The 18,951-nt window shown below is 38.5% G+C and overlaps 1 protein-coding gene across 4 annotated transcripts; it reads right to left on the bottom strand.

Moving 5' to 3' along the window:
- Nucleotides 1–923: 923 nt before the first annotated feature.
- Nucleotides 924–18,866, bottom strand: rfx4 (regulatory factor X, 4). Of its 4 annotated transcripts, none has more exons than XM_008311996.3 (18): nt 16,760–18,866; nt 15,181–15,267; nt 15,035–15,095; nt 13,316–13,439; nt 10,887–10,948; nt 10,477–10,690; nt 9,951–10,028; nt 9,691–9,854; nt 8,907–9,007; nt 8,722–8,780; nt 8,473–8,617; nt 8,071–8,165; nt 7,488–7,605; nt 4,398–4,517; nt 4,072–4,233; nt 3,807–3,975; nt 3,210–3,348; nt 924–1,952 (listed from the first exon to the last, which is right to left on the bottom strand). In XM_008311996.3, the coding sequence occupies exons 1-18, from the start codon at nt 16,800–16,802 to the stop codon at nt 1,680–1,682; spliced, it is 2,214 nt and encodes a 737-aa protein (XP_008310218.1). In that variant the 5' UTR covers nt 16,803–18,866; the 3' UTR covers nt 924–1,679. The 4 variants fall into 4 exon arrangements, with proteins under 4 accessions (XP_008310218.1, XP_008310219.1, XP_008310220.1 ...); XM_008311997.3 differs by having other exon boundaries at nt 3,807–3,972; XM_008311998.3 differs by having other exon boundaries at nt 3,807–3,933.
- Between the last annotated feature and the right edge of the window lie 85 nt (nt 18,867–18,951).

The raw sequence follows: 18,951 nt of genomic DNA, 5'->3' as shown, positions 1-18,951 counted from the left end.
CTCTGAGAAAAGAGATTGTGGATTAAAAAAAATCAAATTAATATATATTAAACTAATGAAGTCTAAATAACATGGGATGTATTACAGCTTTTAAATTTAACTGTGATGACTGCATGGAAATAATAATAATTGCAGTGTATTATATTAACATGATCATGTTGGGTAACATTATTTATAATTACGACAGAACAGGATGGAATAGAGAGAGTCAACATTTTGTGAATAAACTGCATCAATGTGGCAACACTTTTCTTCCCCACCGGCACGACAACATCAGCTGTAACCACAAACAGTTTCCAGTGCTTTTTATTCACAGAAAAGTGACAAGACCTTATGTTACTGTACACTTTAATATTTTCACTTTAATATAAATACCCACAGGGTAATAGGTCCTCAATCGCTTTGAGTGCATTATAAAAACACACAACCCTAGGTTAATGCGTCTGTTACTAACATACAAAACAGAGAGCAAAGAACTATATAAATATACACATATATGTATATATATATATATATATATATATACATATATATATATATATATATATATACATATATATATATATATATATATATATGTATATATATATATATATATATATATATGTATATATATATATATATATATGTATATATATATATATATATATGTATATATATATATATATATATGTATATATATATATATATATATATATGTATATATATATATATATATATGTATATATATATATATATATATATATATACATATATATATATATATATATATATATGTATATATATATATATATATATATATACATATATATATATATATATATACATATATATATATATATATATATATATATACATATATATATATATATATATATATACATATATATATATATATATATATATATGTATATATATATATATACACACATATATACGGTCAATTCTTTCAACAGAAATACAATCAATACACTCATCACAGCATTCAAACACTATCCAACATAAAGAAACTGATTAAGGTCTTTAATATTTTCTTCATTATTTTATATCCTTTGCCTAAGAAGTTTTGGTCACTGCATATAAAAGGCTTCCTAGGAGATCATTCAGGCAGTGCAGTTCATCTTGGTCCTGCAGCAGCAGGGGTTTTCACCTGCTGAAGTGACGTCAGGACAAGTTGCTGCCCGGTGCTGAGAAACAAGAGGCAGCGGCGTCGCTGAGATTGTACAGGTGCCAGGGACCGCCCACAACGCACGGATCATCAGTCGCTGACAGACATGTGCAGAGACTGATGAGACTGATGAGGGAAATAGTAGCGGAGGTGTACATTCCATTCCTATGAAAAAAGGCACAGTTTGGCAGCAGCATTGCACTTTTTTAATGATTTTGCTGCACATTTTTTGACAATCTGAATCAGTTAATACTTTTTCTTCTAAGCACGGTTGAGGAAAACGTTCATATATATTATAAAGCAACCATCAGCGGTGGTTGACACGACCAGTCTTTCAAGCTGTCTGTACGTGATTCCATGTTTCCTTTCACCTTGCGTTTGCCGTCTCCACTCACTGCTCAAATTTCACAACGTGACAGGAGGAGTTTGAAGACTTAGCCCTCGTGAGAGTTTGGCAGGCCTTGAGGTCCAACATGTCTTAACTGGCAGTCAGAACATCGGTGCTCGACCACTATTTGGCCCAGCCTGCAGGGGTCTCTCCGTTGATGTAGGCGAAACCAGGGAAATGCTGTGAGTGTTCATATTCTGAGTTCCTGCGCGGCCCCAGTGGGGGGTACATGTCCCCAGAGGCGGCGTAGCGGGATGAATGCATAGGTGGGCTGGTGTAACAGCTGTTAACTGGTGACACGTCTGGCCACCTGGGGGCGACGGGCGTAGAGTGCAACCGGGGAGTGCCGCTCATTAAACATGGCTCCATCCGAGTCATCTGGCCGTTAAGTTGGTACTGTGGAGCAGAAAGAGGTCAAAGGTTAGAGGATGCTAACTGACTAACCTGTCTGCTGATAATTATCACATTCTCAACCTCTATAATACTACTGTCGTGTTTTATATACTTCAAACAGAAGCAACACGAAATACTGTATGTACACTGTGTACTATAATACCGTTGCCTACTTTATATTTGTGCATATTGTGGTATTTTTTCTTTAATCTTCTATTTTCACTCTGTCTTTGCTACTGATATTTTCTAGTTTCAATATTTTCTCTGCACATCTTCCACTAGTTTTTTTCTTCTTCTGTTCTATACCGTAATAATATTTTTGAGAATTTAATTTTAATGTCATATTAAAAGGTGTGAATATAATTTCATTGTGGCTTTAATTCTTTGCTAAACAAAGCAAACTCCACACTTCATTAAAATAATTTTCTTTGTTGAAATAGGAAAAACTAATTTGTCTTAAATTTAATATATCATCTGTTCATTAACAAAGAAAGAATTATTTCGGACATATAGTGACATGTTAAAAAAAAAGAAAAAAATCTTTTAGAATATCACTTTAATTCTGAGCGGCTGTGCTCCAGTGTTCTAAATGTGTGATAAATACAGCATCGCCAATTAAAAAAAGAAAATCTCTTTGTTGAACAGTGTTGCAGTTGACGTGAAGCAACTCGGCCAAAAGAGATTTCCTGTGAGGGGAAATTGCCTCACAAGCTGAAGCAAATGGGGAGAAGCCACTTAAATAATTAAACGTCAGCTGAAACGCTGTACTTTTTGTCTAATTTCTGTCGCCCGTGGTGACTGACCCCAAACAGTCCTGTAAAAATCTGCCTGTCGTCAAAGATGTTTGGACAGATGTGAATTTGACAAGTTCCTTTTTGTTGTTTTCAGCTCCATTTTTAAGCTCGTACTCAGACAAAGCTCCAGCATTGTGTCTAATAAAAAAAAGTGGAAGTAGAATCTTTTTCCTTTTCCTCCCTAAATATAAACACCACAGTCAATCCCATTATTGGAGATCAAGGCACGGAAAGAGACGGTCACTGCAGGTCAGGGAGCACAACATGGGGCTTCAGCTGCACATGTGGAAAAGACACCACTGAATAACAATATTATAACAAATGTCTCTCTTTTTGTTCCTCTCTCTCTGGTATCGCTGGTGTTTTATTTATTTATTTTTAGACTTACTTATGACTTGTTTTTATATCGGTTTCGGTTTTCATTCGTTTTGTTAATACGCTCATCTTTTGTTTGACTGAGACTAACCTGCGCAGACGAGCGGTGGTAGGCAGAGTAGTGGAGGGGGGCAGGGATTGGTGACTCGTGGGCCAGACTGGGGTACTGGCCCTGGATGGAGTGAGGATGCTGGTTGGTGTAGCTGCCACAGTTGTAGCTACCAGTGTACCTGAAAAGAAAATAAAGGTACAATGCATTTAAGAAATAAATAAACAAATAAGTGTCGAGAGAGAGCGAGAGAGAGGGGCGGCTGGGGGGGCAGCCAGAGAGAGAGAGAGAGAGAGAGAGAGAGAGAACAGCTTTTCACTTAGACTTGGCCAAAACATGGTTACATTTTTAATAAATCATTTTAAAACCTGAAAAATGAATGGCCAAATTCGAACCCTTTCTTTCTGACTGCTGCCTACAATGCTAGAAAATATATTTTAAAATGTATCCTTTACAATTATTCTTACATTCAATCAAATGTAGCTTTCATTTGCCTTATTGATTACCTATTATTAATAAGATATCATTTACAGAAGCAAAATTGAATTTAATATTTTAAAATCCTAGAGAGAAGAGGAAGGGATTCATCAGGAAGAGTGAAAACAAACCACGATCATTAATAATCCAAACCATAATTACCCATGCTCCTCTCTTTGGGCGTAGACCGGCATCCTGTGTGCGGAGGATTGGGGAGGCACAGAGGCACTGTTCCTCATACAGGACAACTGCTGGCCAGCTTCTGGAGTGGCGCCCCCTGCCGTTGTCACTGTGTATGTAAGGGACCAGGTATATGACTGAACAGCGCCTGCTAGACACGTGCACACGCAGAGACAACCGTGTTTGCACAGAGGAACTATGTGCAATAGAAGAGGGAGACACTGATGGACAGTGACGGCCGCCTTACCTGTGGTAGCGGTCACTGCAGTGTAGTCCGGGGACACCGCCGCCGTGGGAGACGTGGCTGAGGAGACGCCCACCGAGTGGACGGACCGAGCGGGAGAGTAGGATTCAGGTGATGGAGAGGCAGGGGCCGTTTCTGTCAGTTTGAACTCCTCCTCCCTCTCTGCTGTAGGTGTGAACGGAGAGATGAAACACTGGACCGTACGAAATAAAAAAGACTAACCTTGTCATTAACCAACTGGAAGATTTTGTGTGATTTTTCACAGTTTTAACTGTGAAGTCTTTAAGGAAAGGCCAGGCCTGTTCAAGGATCTGTGACGGTGAACTCACCTGTGCTGCCCTCTCCCCTCATGGCCCTCATGAGGTCATTAGCTCTCTCCTGACAGTGCAGGGACTCCAGCAGATAAAGCACATAATCGTCAAACATGAGATGAATCAGGTGAAAGGAGCCTGAACACAAACACACAGGAGGAAACGTGATGATGCCAACTGTCATTCAAACCAACAACAAGTGAAAAGAATCGTCTGATTATCTGAGAAAGTAGTGATTTAATATTCTTTTGAAATACATTAGTAATATAGAGCAAAACGAATAAGAGAGTTTGCTGATGGTACGCTATGAACTGATCTGGATAACGGACGTACAAGCCTTGGTTACATTATTATTGTACGAGTACAATATTAATAATAATAACTCATTCATAACATCGTCATAATCTAATCATCAATGGAATGTATTTCTGCCAACTATTTGTAACTTGTGTAAATGCTGTCAACCTTTTCTGAGGTTCTTGTCTTAAAATATGGTAAAAGCTCAACACGGTCGAAGGTCGGATCATGAACAGTTGTTGTTTTTCTGGCTAACATCATAGTAGTTGTTTTTTGGCCAAATTCATAGTAGTTTTAGATGCTGCTTTTGCTAACTTGTATTAGGTAGAATTGATACAAGTTCATTTTTAGTGTGTGATTTCATCTCCTTTTTCCCTAACTCTGCTTTTGATTTTTCTTTTTCGGGGAATCAAATTTACAATGCATTTCAAGGAAGGCTTCCATTTCCAATTCTCCCTCTGTCTTTGGCATAGAAAATATTTCAACCAACATATTTGTCTACACCACTGTTTCCCAAAGACTGGGTTGTGACCCTTAAGTGGGTCGCAAGAGATTTGTTTTTGGGTCATCTCGCATCATGTTTCCCAGTTTATGAATAATGTCTATTGGTCTGGGTCGCAAAGGTTTGTGACTTTTAAAATATGGGTTCCTGGAAAAAAAGTTTGGGAACACTGCTCTACACTCATTTGGTTTCAGATGAGTTTTTAAATCTTAAAAAAAATAAATGAGAAGCCAGTTTTGATAGTATTTTCTCTCCTTGGCATAGTGACCGTATCATTGAATGACTTTTCCTGTATTTAGCGCATCATCTGTTTTACTGTAACATATTAATCACAAGGCCCTGAAAACAAATACAGAGAGTAGAAATAGCCTGAGATGGCGATAGAAACATCTGTCTGATGACTTCACATCCTGCAGACTGACAGTACACGTCTGTTGTTAAAAAGGAAACAAGTGTACTTGTTCCATGTATGGACTTTGTGACTAAAATATGTCAGCTGACCCCGGGGTCGTTCGGAAGATGAGACCCTGGCATGTGGGGGAGTGTCACAATTGTGTCATTGTGCAGGTCACTGCAGCCACCGTGTGCATAATAAACACTCGCGGCCATTCAGGAGAGGAGGGTATAATACTGAGCAGTCATAAAATGGAAAAGACAGGCAAACACATTAGGAGGGAAGGGGGGGGGGCAGCTTTTGTTAATTAGCTGTTTGTGCAGGGAGACCTGCTCTATCAAAACACTAAAACCAGCTGTGTCTTTCATATTCACAGCCAAAAGACCAAAGCACAGGAAAGAGAAAGAGCCGTTTTCTTTTCTTTTACTTTGCCTTTCACTGCTTTTTTTCTTCTCCTCTATACAACGGCCCTTTGATTTAATTAAGAAATTGTGAATTGCTTGTTTGGTGGACGTTAACTAATAAGGTTGGTTTAATTAGATATTTACCAAATGAAGAGGCAGTTCCTGCCATCTTATTAATACAATAATGTATAGAAAGGATCTTTCTAGAAAACAGACGTGAATACAAGACGACTACTGTAGAAATACATACTTTGATTTAGAAATTTAAAAATGTATATCTTTTTTAACACAAACAGACTTTGTTTAAAGGATTTCTTTTATATTTTTGGTTTCACACAATAAATAATGAAAACAATGTTGCCCTTAATTCTCTTGACACTGTTTGTATCCACAGTTATTGTAACACCGTTGATGTCTTTTATTGTAAAATATACACTTATCTTTGGCTAACGATCCTAAATGTTTAGCTTCACATACAAATTCCATCTATGTTGACGTGGATGAAACGTTATCTTCAAAATGTTGTTGAACTAGGGATGATGTTGAAGAGCTAAAACTGAGCTGAAGAATAAATTAGTTCAATTACGTTAGCAAGAGGGTTGCTAAAATTGTGGAAATGGTAAAATAATGAAGAGAAAATATTTAAGTTAGTTAAAAGTTATTTAAAATATAGCTCTATAGTTATATAGCACAAATAACATGAAGTTAGCCACAGGACAGCTTTAAGTTAGCTATCAATATGGTAAAAAATAAAACAAAAAAATGAACTGTACTGTTAACGTTATATTTGAGGGTGGAGAAAATAGATTACATTACAAGTTGATATTCTAAAAAAAATATCAATATGGAAGACATTTAATTTAACATAACTAAAAGTTGAACAGTAGAATAACTGGTATTATACACACACAGTCATAAGTTAGACGATAAATAAAAGTAAATAAAGATAGAACCAAAAGTTGCTCCTAATTAGTAGTAGTTACTAATAACTACTACTAATTAGTACTAAAGTTGTTTTCCATAACCCAAAATAATCTTAATATAATTTATATTAAATTTGAGCCTGAGCATCCGTCTTCAGCCAAAGTAATGCTACATTAAAGTAGCATCCAAAAAGGTTACGTGAATTATATTAACATAAGTTAAATTTCACCAAAAAAATTCCAAAAAGGTTACGTGAATTATATTAACTAATTAAGCTAAATTTCACCAAAAAAATGACTCTATTATTAGCAAGCAATATTTAAACCACAACTAAAACATTTTACCACTAGTCTAACCTCACCCTAACTAGCACTAAAGTAGTGACACGTTAGCAAAAAGGAGAGTTTAGCATTAACATAACAAAGGCAAAACTGTGAAAAATACAGTCAGTAATAACTAAAAAAAAATTAGAAAAAAATAAGTAAAAGTTTAGAAAAAGATAAAAGCTTTAAGTATGCACTAAATTGTGTGTTATATATAACAACAATAAAAATTCATGAATAATAAAAAGACTACAAGAAACGTACCAAAACTGGGTGCGCTGTGGAGGGTCATGTCCCGGATGACTCTGGTACCGAAACAGGACCACATGAGCAGGAACTGTTGGGCCACCTTCTTCAGGCAGCCGGGCCTATTCCCTGCCACCTAGAGAGAAGATTTCCATGAGAAAAGAGGGGGGAGGGTGGGGAGGCAGAATTAACCCCCACGTCTGTATTGGGGGCTTAACCCTCAGGAACGAAAAACATGTCAACAAGTCAACTATTTAATTTGCCCCCGTGGACACACCTTCCTATTGAACCATTGTCTGGGCCGTCCAAGACGTTGCCAGGGTGACCAAATTTTACAAGGCCATATCTGGCCGTAATGGGAAGCTTGAAGACATCATTAACAGGGAGGATTTCAGGCTAAGTGCCCGTGTGTAAGAAAGACACATTGAAACGAGTGGTCTTCAGCAGCAGCAGGTGTCTTTCAGGACGCTACGCAAGTCATTCAGACATTTAAATGAGGTCTGTGTTTTCCACCGTCGCTGTTAGCATTCACTTATTCTGTGAGTAAAACTGCTGACTCACGAGTCAAGTTCTTTTGAATTCAACCTATCAGGTGTCTGACCTTGACGACGCAGCGGTCCACCATGGAGTCCAGCCACTCGATGTACGCTTCAATGGGTGACTGCTCCTCCAGGAGACGGTCGAACTCCTGATACACTGTGACACGAGGCAGAAAAGTCAGGTTACACACATATAAAGGTTGCATCTTTGAGTCACACCGGCCACGTAAGTGTGACCTCCGACCTCTCGAGGGCTGACGACTGCGGACGCTCCGCAGGGTATTTCAGAGCAGCAGTTAACTTATTCAACCTTTTGCTCTCCATCAGTGATGCTTTGACTCTGCCGGTCGTGGGAATGATTTCTGGATGGTGTGTGCGTTTTGTTTTTTTTGAGTGCGAGTGAAGTGCAGGTTCTCAGTGTTGTACTTGTTAAAGTAGATTTGGTTTTATCTGCATAAACGTACAATGGATAATAAGCTGCCTGTGTTCCTCTTGTGAGTCCTCCATGGTGTAAAGTGTCTGCTTGGTGATGCTGTTCAAGTCCACATTCCTCCAGTCCTCCAGCATCTGAAAGGTGATGTCGGCGCTGTTTATTACAGTCCTGGACGCCTGGTGGCAGACGTATCAACAATATTACTGACCCGTGGCTTATCAGCAGAGCTTGTTCATATGGATTTTTATTAAAAAAAAAAAATTCAGATCATGATAAGTACCTGACAAAGATGGTTTAAGGATGTTTGTCGCTTCAGAACCTGAGAAAATCTCCTGGACACTGACCGAAGGAGGGAAATAAATTGGGGTTAATATTTCGGATGATTGTTCACAGATAAAAAAAAAAATTACACGTTAAAATTCTGTGGGTTTTGTTTGTGATTGTGAGCGGTGTGTTCGTACTCACATTCAAATTTAATATTTCTCAGGTTCTCAGGAAGGTCATGAAGAGCTATTTTAAGCCACTCATCGAGCTGTTTGGCAAACTTTCGAATAACCTGAGTCAAACTGTAAGAGTTGAAAAAACAACAACAACTATGTAATTACTCCCACAACTCCACAGGTGCATAACAAAATAAAATATTAATATATACATGCTTTGAGAGGATAAAACACAGGAGAAAGTCAAAAACTGAAGTTGAAAAGATTCAGATTATTTTCTGAAAAACTATGTTGATTTGGTTGTTGATTAGGTAAAACAATTAGCTTAAAAAGCATTAGCATTGTTCATCTCAGTAGCGTTTGAAATTTCAGCCTAAAATCACTTTCACATATTTATTATATTTGTATTTGTAAGTAAGCGATTAATGGGGCAGTACTCTTAAAGTAAAAGGTTAAATAAAAAACAGAAGAAGTGGGAAATAAATTATACTACAAAAGTTTAAAAAAAAGAAAAAAAAAGCAGAACTACAATATGGCCAAACCTTGGAATTCTTAAAAGTTCTATGATCATGACTTTAAAAGACATCAGGTAATCAGGTAAAGACTGACTAAAATCTCAGAATAATTCATAATATGAGGATTCACTTGTATTGTATTATTATTATTATATTGTCAGACTGATTACAGGTGGCAAATATTGATCAAATTACCCCAGGAGATGGCCTGAAGTATAGTTTAAAATTCAATTTAAATTAATGAGCAATCATAAATGTTTATTTTCTTACAGGTGATGTCCCAGCAGGACTCACCTATCGGGCAGCGCTTGCAGGACAGTGGGCATCAGCACACCAGAGATGGCCTTGTAGAGTATGGAGTCACAAACTCCAACGATGTTCACGACGGTGGGGGAGCCGAGGACAGGGAGCATGTGGGGTGGCATGCCCTGCCAAAAGTGCAGCAAGAAGCTTTGGACCTGAAGATTCCAGGAAAAAAAAAAACCATGGCGTTTAGCGTTACAAATGAAAGACGCCGAGAGAGCGTGACGTTTTAAATTTAAAAGACACCTTGCCTCGTCAAAGTTGGCTCGAATAACAGTGTCCAGTATCCTCTGACAGTGTGTTCTGTACATCATGATGAAGGTTGACACCTGTGATCAACAACAGAACATCCATCTCAGTGCATAGCTCTCTCAATCTCTCCTTTCACTCTTTGAGAGGAGAGCGGTAGAAAAACAAGAAAATAAATCTCCTCCGAAGCATGAGAGCCAATAAATACACATACCAGGCAGAGTTATATAAAACCTGCTTTAGAGATCAGCAAAACACAAACCATTTAAAATCATGGCCCCTCTAACAGCCAGACAGCTAGTGCCTGTCCTTTGTCATTGCTAGATCTTATTATCTCCCCAAAGATCAAGAGTTAGTGAGGAGCCAGCATATAAATCCTTGAGCTCCTTCTCTAAACGCAAACCCAGTGAAAATCCACATAAAAGAGCCAGAGGGGGGCGCAGAGACGGCGAGATGGGAGGGAGAGGTGGGAGCAGAGGCACGGAGAGGAGGGGAGAGTAAGGATGGACTTTTTAAACTCCTGTTTACCCTCTCTTCTGGCAGGCTGGCAGGCAAATTTAGGTCTTTGACATTTGGAAACTCTGGCAGGAGTGTTCCCAGTTTGGAGCGCGGTGAATACGCCACTGTCTGCTTGGTGACCTCTTTCTTTCCCGTCTCGTTCACCCATGCCGCCCCCTTCTTGGAGTACATCACGTCATAATACTGAGACGTCTCCTTCACGGCAATCCCGTAGTAGTGGTATCTGAAGACGAGAGATCAGAAGGTAGAAAATCTTCAGTCGGATGTTGTGTAAATGGAAATCTCAAAAATATCTGGATGAAAAATACTCATTAGCATCTAAAAAAACCATATATATATATATATATACATATAGTATGAAATGATGTGATGTTAACGTTTTCATTCTGACCAACCAAACCAAACATATACCAACTCACTTGGATTGCCCTCGTGTCCCCAGTCTCCTGGTGGTTAACGCTGGGAACTGTTGCCTTATGATCTAGTCAGAATAAATGAAAGGCATAATCGTGAGTGTACTTTCTTTTTCTTTTTTTTCTTTCTATTATTTCTTTCAAAAAAATCTAGGTAAATTCTATTTCCATCACAACCATCACAGAGCAGTGAGGAAATCAGAACAGCTTTACAATTCACAGTTTCATAATCTAAAGAACAAATACTTGTGCAAAAACAGTTCAAGTTTTCAAATTTACATTTGAATGTTTTAATAGGGCCATGAGAGTTCTGTAATTTCCAATGTTGATTAAAGTGGTCCTGGAGAAACTGATGCACAAAGTCAATCCGTTACTCACATCAAAAGGCCAATTCATGAAGTTATCTAAGGTAATGCTAACCCAAAGATACTGGATAACAATTCAAATTTACATTTGAATGTTTTAATAAGGCCGTGAGAGTTCTGTACTGGATAACACTAGCTTAAATGTTAAAAATTAGCCAAGGTTTTGTCAGATTGGCTAAAGGTTGGTCAAAAACCGAAAAAAAAAAAAGAACTGAATGTTAGTCCATCTAGGTTTGTACTGGCTAAATGAAACAAGATATTAACCATGTGTATAAACTGGCTAAATGTTAACATGCTAACCATCAGCAACAACACGACATAACAACAACTTCTCTGAAATAACATTTACCAGGTCTTAAAAAATACACACCTGTTCCCTGATTGTAGTATTTTAATAAAACAGAGACAGTATTACTGCAGTGGTGCAGAAGAACTCCGTCTTTATAATAAAGTGTTCAATAAAGATTATCAGCCGAACAACATGAAAGTCCTATTGTTGTAGCCCCCCCTGGAGGGCACTGAGACCCATCGATTTATGACATCCATTTGTATTAGGTTTTTTTTTTTCCTTTTAATATCAACAGTCTCCCCTCATCCATCCAGCCTTCCCCTCTCTTCTACACTCCCCCCCTTCTTCCTCTCTCCCCTTTTTGTCTAAAGGATTGGATCTTGCTCCAGCTCCTGGTGCAGAAACTTTAGCAAACAGTGTAGCTCTCCATTGTGTGGGATGAAAAAAGAGGCCAAGCTGTGAAGTTTCTGTCAGGTCCTGCTTGATAAATGAGCAGACAGGGAGGCAGTCCGGGCCCTCTCTTGTTTTTTTGTCCTGAATCAATGAAGCCTTCCTAAAGGACACCCCACACTGCTCCAGCCACTGATCTAACATTCCGCAACATCTCACCCTTCCAAATTTCCTTTAATTACACATTAATCCTGGCCCCTTCTCTTTTTTGGGGGTTGAGGCTAGAATCCAGGGTACAGGGAATGACTGGGGGTAGGAAGGCTATGAGGAACCTCTTGGGGTTGTGGGAACAGAAAGACTGCACATCTCCTTTGGCTCTGGATGATGTTTTCAGCCACACAGCATCACGTTCTGCTGAGCTGCAGATGATTTGACTTCAGCACAGCAACATAAAAACAAACCAAGTTTCAGGTGAAGCGGGCTGAATGAACACAGACGGGCTGCATGTGCATTTGTCTGCTACTATATTATGGGCCTTCTTTTTTAACATATCCCTGTTAAAATACTAAAGGACAATACGTTGAGAGTCTCTACAAAGTCTAATCCTGCTATGCCCCCAATATTGTTGTTTCTTTTTATGTATATTTATTTTTTTTAATGTAATTTGAATGTAAGGACACAATGAGAGTGGCTTTTAAACACCTAAACTGCCATAATGGTCAGATTTCCAGTGGCATCTAAAGGCACCTCGTGTGATGGCTGCAACTTCGGCATGACAACGTCATCATTTGTGCAGAGCTGGCGTTTTGCGCCTGTTTTCAAGCTGCTCTGCTCCTTAAGCTAATGCATGTATTATGTACAGTATGTCTGACTTTTTCCCAAAAGACAAGGCAAAGATTAGGCAAAAGTATGGGGGACATTGCTAAATAGCACGCTAATGTTCACAGACAGAAGGAGCAATAAAACATTGACCTTAAAGTAGGCTGAAAGTCCCATAATTTGCTACAAATGTGACATAAAATGTTTATAAACTTATGACTGACTTATCTTTTGAAATAGGGCACACATACAGTACATTAATATATGTATGTTTATATTATTAATGATGTTAGAGTACAGCTCCAAAGAGCATCGCTAAGCTAACACAAGCTAACGCAACATCACAGCCTGTCCTGTCTGAAGAACTGCTCTCTGATGTTTTGAATGAATGTATTAGCATTCTAAATGCATTTACAGCGCCCCCCTTAGAGAGAGAAGAGGCAGATACGAGTGTGTTGTCAAGTGTTAACAAACTCTCCTGCATATTCTACATATTTGAGGACTATTTTACAGTTTGAAGTTCAAGAGGCTGCTTGAAATAAAATATCAATATCAGACTTTTCATTACTCACCTTTCCAAAACTGGCTGCATTCACCGGCTGTGTGTCGTGCTTCTCACTGAAGTCCAAGTAATGCATGTACAGGGCGCTTCGGGGGATACACACACCTTCAGCTATCTCATAGTTCGCCTCTAACCTGAAAAAATAGAAGTACAAATAATTTGTTTTATTTTAAACCTGCTGTGTAAGAACTTATAACATATATATATATAAATATATATATATTTCCTGTTTAACAATATTTTATTTATGGTACTTTCTTTGTGGTTCTTTCTTCTTTCATTCACTCCTAAATAAATATCCGTCGCTCAGACACTGATAACATTCCTTGCCAGACCCTAAGGTACTGAAAATAAAATAATTATATTTTGGCTGGTAACCTTTCATTGACCTTTACAGTATAGTTTAGTGTAAAAATAATAATGTACAACTGATGTTTCCAGTAGAACAAATAAAGTAAAAATGTCTTTCTGAATCTCCTGCTTCTGGTAGACATAAATGATGACAGTAAGCCGTTTTCAATGTATTTGGATTGAATTTAAAATATCATAAAGGCAAGTATCAGATAATGATTTTACTTCGCTGGCACTTTGTATCTGTATCTCTGCCCCCTAGTGGTCGAACAAATTAAATCTTTAAAAAGTCCTGTTTGTTTTATATGTTTATTTCTACAAACACTGTTTGTAAAATTAAACACACTGTAGTCATATTAGTCAGCAGAACGTCATTCAGAATAAGAACTGACCAGAATATCAACCGTTCAGGAGACTTAGCTGCAGTCGTGTAACATGAGTGAGAGCTATTTGTTAAGGTTCATTCATTTATTATGAATAAAAATAATAAATCCTTTACGTAGACTTTAACAATAATGGTTGCAAAAAATGTCTAATATTATCTTGTTAAATATTGTTAAATTACCTGATTTTTTAATATTGTTTAATGTCCAAACTGATGTCGTTCCTTAATATTAACTGAAATTTAACTGAACTGCCAGAAACAAACACAGCGTTCCCAGCCATCCTAACACATAGGAATGATTTGTTGTAAAGCCTGTTTTAAAATATAATTTGATGATGGTGTTTGTGTGTGTGTGAGACTGTAATCTGTCCACAGGTCAGTGAGTGCAGTCGTCCTCCCCCTGCACAGATTCACTTATTTTAACTCATTTCTGCCCAGCTGTGCTTCAGTGTTTACCAAGCAGGAGCCTCATATATTGTTGAATGAAGTAAAGGTGGCTGTTACAAACGTCATCATCATCATCTTTACTGAATGAAATGAAAAGGAAATTGGTGAAAAGTATTCTATTCTATTCTATTTCGTGGAATCAGAAAAAGGCCTTAGAATAAAATGTAAAAAAGGGATAAAACGCCTTGTTTTCTGTTCCTGACGCGTGAATGTGTTTGACAACAAAGACAGTGTATGTCTTTCATTCTAATGACAACTTTATTCTTATCTGTGTTGCAGAAACAATGTAAAATTAACTTTGTGTCAGAAAAAAACAAAAAATTATATTTTTATAATAGAAAAATATAAGGTAAAATAAACATTTTAAATGTGAAACTGCTGTTAGTAATAAGCACTGAAGGGACAAACATTGATATTTTTGTTAATGTTCAACACAGCAAAATACGCAAACATTTTATTTCCATTAAAATTTGGGATTTTAAGACATTTCGTTCACCTTTTCACACACATGTAACTGTCAGAAATAAAAGGTCGACTCAAACTCACCATTCCAGAGTAGCTGGTGTTGAATGAGGTTTTGAAGCCCTGTTATTTTCTTTCTCATCGTCTGTGAAACACAACACATGAAGGGTTTTTACTTCCAGCAGTAAATTGAAAGAAAAACAGAATAGTTTAATTTTGTTTGTGCTCACACTCATCGTTGGAAATGTTGCCCAGAGACGTGTGACTGGAGTAACGTTTGCTCTCACTCTCGTTGAGGCATCTTTCAATCCAACTCTCTAAAAAGAAACAAACAACCACAATATGTATATATATAAAAAAAATCCCCCCCAAAAAGTTTTTTTTTTTTTACAAAAACTTTAAACAGTGGCTGTGTAGAAGAAACACCCTAAATGTCAGTGTTGTGACAAAGCGAGATGACAACATTGGATTGAACGGACAGCACAGCAGCCGTGGCTCTATTTGAGATGTTTTCACCAAGACGGCAGGAACCCAGCATTGTTCACAGCGGACTGTGAGGGAACATGCTTTAAAAGAGCTAGTGCACATGACTGAAGCATTCTGCTGGAACACTGGCCATTGTCCTGTTTTAGTTTCTGCTGCAAAATAGCACGACTGGTGTGCTTTCTGTGAGAGAGCAGCAAAGAAACAAAAAACAAAAAACACTTCCTTCCCATGGCCAACGCCTGGCAGAGTAAAAAAGATCTATTTAAAATTCTTACATTTTTTATATAAACTCAAGAGTTTTTTATATAAATATGATTAAAGATACATTTACCATTGCTAGATTTTTCTTACTTTCCAATGCAAAAAAAAAAGCTATATATTTCATTTCTGGGAAATAATAATAATAAAAAGTAGTTTTTTCTTATAAAGAAAATCTTTTTTTTTTGTTAATCTGCTGCTGTTAGAACAGAATGACCTGCGTGGCTCAGATTCAGACCCAAAAAGTTTTGCAACTCCTCCCTTGATGAGAATCAAAAACTTCAACCTTGTTTTTAGATAGAAAAAATAAGATAGAAAAATAAATCACATTTATTATCTAACCTGAAAGATTTTTTTTTTCAGTCAAATAAAGTGCCAAAATATATGCTATATATTTGGCAGAATGACAAGTGCAGGAATTCAACGTTGACCTCCAGTAAAACCACACCGTTGTCACCATCGCCTCAAAATTATTTACTGATCGCATTGACTTTTGCTGCTAAACCCAGGAAAGTGAAAAGTGAAGCCACTGAAGTGAAGCTAACTCTGATCACAGGCTCAGATTCACGCTTCATTTGCCACAGGAACAAATAAGATGAAGCTCTAAATAATGGGATTAAAATTTGATCAACAAGTCAAACAGATGTCGACTCACTGAGGGAGTGGAAAAAATCCAACTCTCAGCAAATAGGATGAAATCTAGTTTTTTCTTCTAATATGGTTGAAAATAGTTAATAAATAAACATTTTACATTTTCACTTGGAGATAAGTGTTGGATTAAAACACAAAGAATAAAAAACCAAAAAGAACAAGTGGACGATGGTGCACCAGGCTGTGCTTTGGTTTCAGCTTTTGACTAATGAATGAAAATGTAAAAAAAAAAAAAGTGTTTGTTGTACATTTAAAGACAACTCTAAGAAGTTCCTTCAACAAATTAAAGCTGATATTCCATCTTTTTGTGTGAAAGACAAAAAAAAAAAAAAAATCTGACTACAAGCGTCACAAACTCAAGTCCTGATGATTTTCCAACCAACATCCGTAAAAGCAGAGCAGAATCGGACTGACCTGTGGAATCCATATCAGGCTCCTCCAGCAGCCCGCAATGCATCCTCTTCCCATCAACAACAACTGGTTCCACTACAAAAATGGCTCAGTGCACGTTTCCCCCTCCACGGCGGCTCTCCACTTGTTTCGCCAGTGTTTCCGTGACCACTGCCCGTCACAGGAGATTTTGAAGATCTAAGGTTCGCCCGGAGATGGGTGGTGTTGGCGGAGGGAGAAAGGGGGAGGTGGGAGTGAGGGAGGTGAGTGTAAAAGGGGCTAGTAGAGACTCCAGAAATCCAGCGGGGGGAAAGCCAGACCCGTCAAAATGTTTGTTGATGTTTCATGGGAAAAGGGCTGATTTTATAGGAGCCCTGATGGGGACATGTCATTGATAGGCTTGGAAGGCTGATGAATGGCCCCAAGTCAGATGGGGATGTGGCAAGGCTCACTGGAAGTCTTTTGTGGGGCTGTTTTGAATAAGAAAAGCTCCCTCCCATTGAAAAAGGAGGCTTAGATCTACACAGTCCTAACACTGTGGCCTCCCCATCGTCCATGATGGTATTTAATTTAAGTTTTATAAACCCTGCAGCTCCGCCGACGCAGCATCCCTTAACCTCAACATCTGATATGTCACTTGTTGACACTTGTTGGTACAGTTTCTCCGATTTTGCTCAGTTAGGGATTTTTAAATTGTATTTTTAACAACTTCTGTCGACGTTTCTCGTGCCCAGGACATGCAACAAAAATCGGTAAAAGTGCGGACGAGTGAGGTTTTCTGCTTTAGTCACTTTTCTGCTCCACTCTTTTGCTGTGGAAACCCTATTTTTTTTTGGTGTGCCTAAGAGAAGAGGGAACGGACACAAAAGGGGGGGAAGTAAAAGTGCAAAGCCCGAGGCTGGGAGGGCTCTGATGGAGTGCCTGAGAGCTGGAGAGGGGAAAGCTGTGATTAGAATATGAATGGAACCACAGGAGAGAGGGAGAGAGGAGAGAGGAGAGGGAAAAGGCGGATTATGGTTGAATTAGTCACCATACCATGGATCGCTGAGGAAGACTCTCTCCACTTACACCAAACGCTGCTACTCACCAACACGGCAGCCACCTGGGAGCACGGCTGGGACAGGGTGGCAGTAACGTGCCATCAGACACTGGGCACATGATTGGTCAAACAGGAATCCCACTGATCTATGAGGGAACTACAGCTGGAAGAAGTAAATGGGATGAGGGGACTACAAAAGTTCTCATTCGAACAAATAAATGACACAGCAGCGACACCAACACGACCCTTTAATCACTCAATATTCGTCGACCTCAACGTTGACTAATGGGACCCAATTAATTTCTGTCAAGTTAGCTGAAGGTGGCGTCCCGAACCTTCTTTCCAGCCCGTTATCTACTTATTAGAGCTTAATAAAGTGGGACAGGTGCAGCAGCTAAAGAGCCGTCTTCCACTCCTGTCCTGTTCTCACACACGTCCGCACGCACAAACGGATGTGTGCCGCTTTTGTCGCATGAAAAGACCCCAGTTGAGTCATGTGTGTACGAGCGAGCGGGGGGTACGCACACAGCCCATATAATGTGCCGGTGGGTATTAGCGCTTTGGTTAAAAGGAGGAAACAGAGCGTCTCAAAGGAACGGCATTCATGTTGTCGTGTATATATTTCTGCACGTCCCCAACAAACACGCAGCATCCGCCTACCAGGACGGGACGAGCTCAGCTTCCTCCTGTTGGCTGCATGTCAAATAAATGAGTCTTTGTACTCGCGCTCAGACAAATCATTGTCCCTGAGGCTTAATTATACTTGGAAGTTCTTTTTTTTTCCCCAATTTTTTCAACGTGTCAAATCACAATGGTAAAAGTATTCGAATGATTTGACCCCATTTATGTCATGTTTCCTCCACTACTTCCTTTGCTTGATAATATACTGTAAAGCAGGGCATTCTGGTTCAGGGGCCACATACAGCCTAATTAGATGTCGAATGGGCCGGACTTATAAATAACAACAAATCTTTTTTGTCTTCCCTTAGTTTACCATGCAAAGAAGTAGAAATATGTTAGAAAATATTAATATTTAATTAAATATTATTTTCCAAAACATGACAAACTTTTAAAATTTATCAGGTCGACCAGATCGAACCCCCTAGTGGGCCGCTTTTGGCCCATGGGCCTTATGTTTGACACTCTCTGCTGTATAGTATAAAGTACCGATTTTGAA

This window comes from Cynoglossus semilaevis, chromosome 6 (assembly GCF_000523025.1).
Source record: "Cynoglossus semilaevis isolate Cse_v1.0 chromosome 6, Cse_v1.0, whole genome shotgun sequence".
In the NCBI taxonomy this organism is placed as follows: domain Eukaryota; kingdom Metazoa; phylum Chordata; class Actinopteri; order Pleuronectiformes; family Cynoglossidae; genus Cynoglossus; species Cynoglossus semilaevis.
This window is presented reverse-complemented; position numbering and strand designations above follow the sequence as displayed.

Coding starts and splice junctions, on each gene's coding strand:
- rfx4 (XM_008311996.3), bottom strand. CDS start 16,802: ATGCATTGCGGGCTGCTGGAGGAGCCTGATATGGATTCCACAG. Junction 9,855..9,950: donor TTCGAGCCAACTTTGACGAG/GCAAGGTGTCTT, acceptor TGGAATCTTCAG/GTCCAAAGCTTCTTGCTGCA. Junction 4,234..4,397: donor GAGGGGAGAGGGCAGCACAG/GTGAGTTCACCG, acceptor TCACACCTACAG/CAGAGAGGGAGGAGGAGTTC.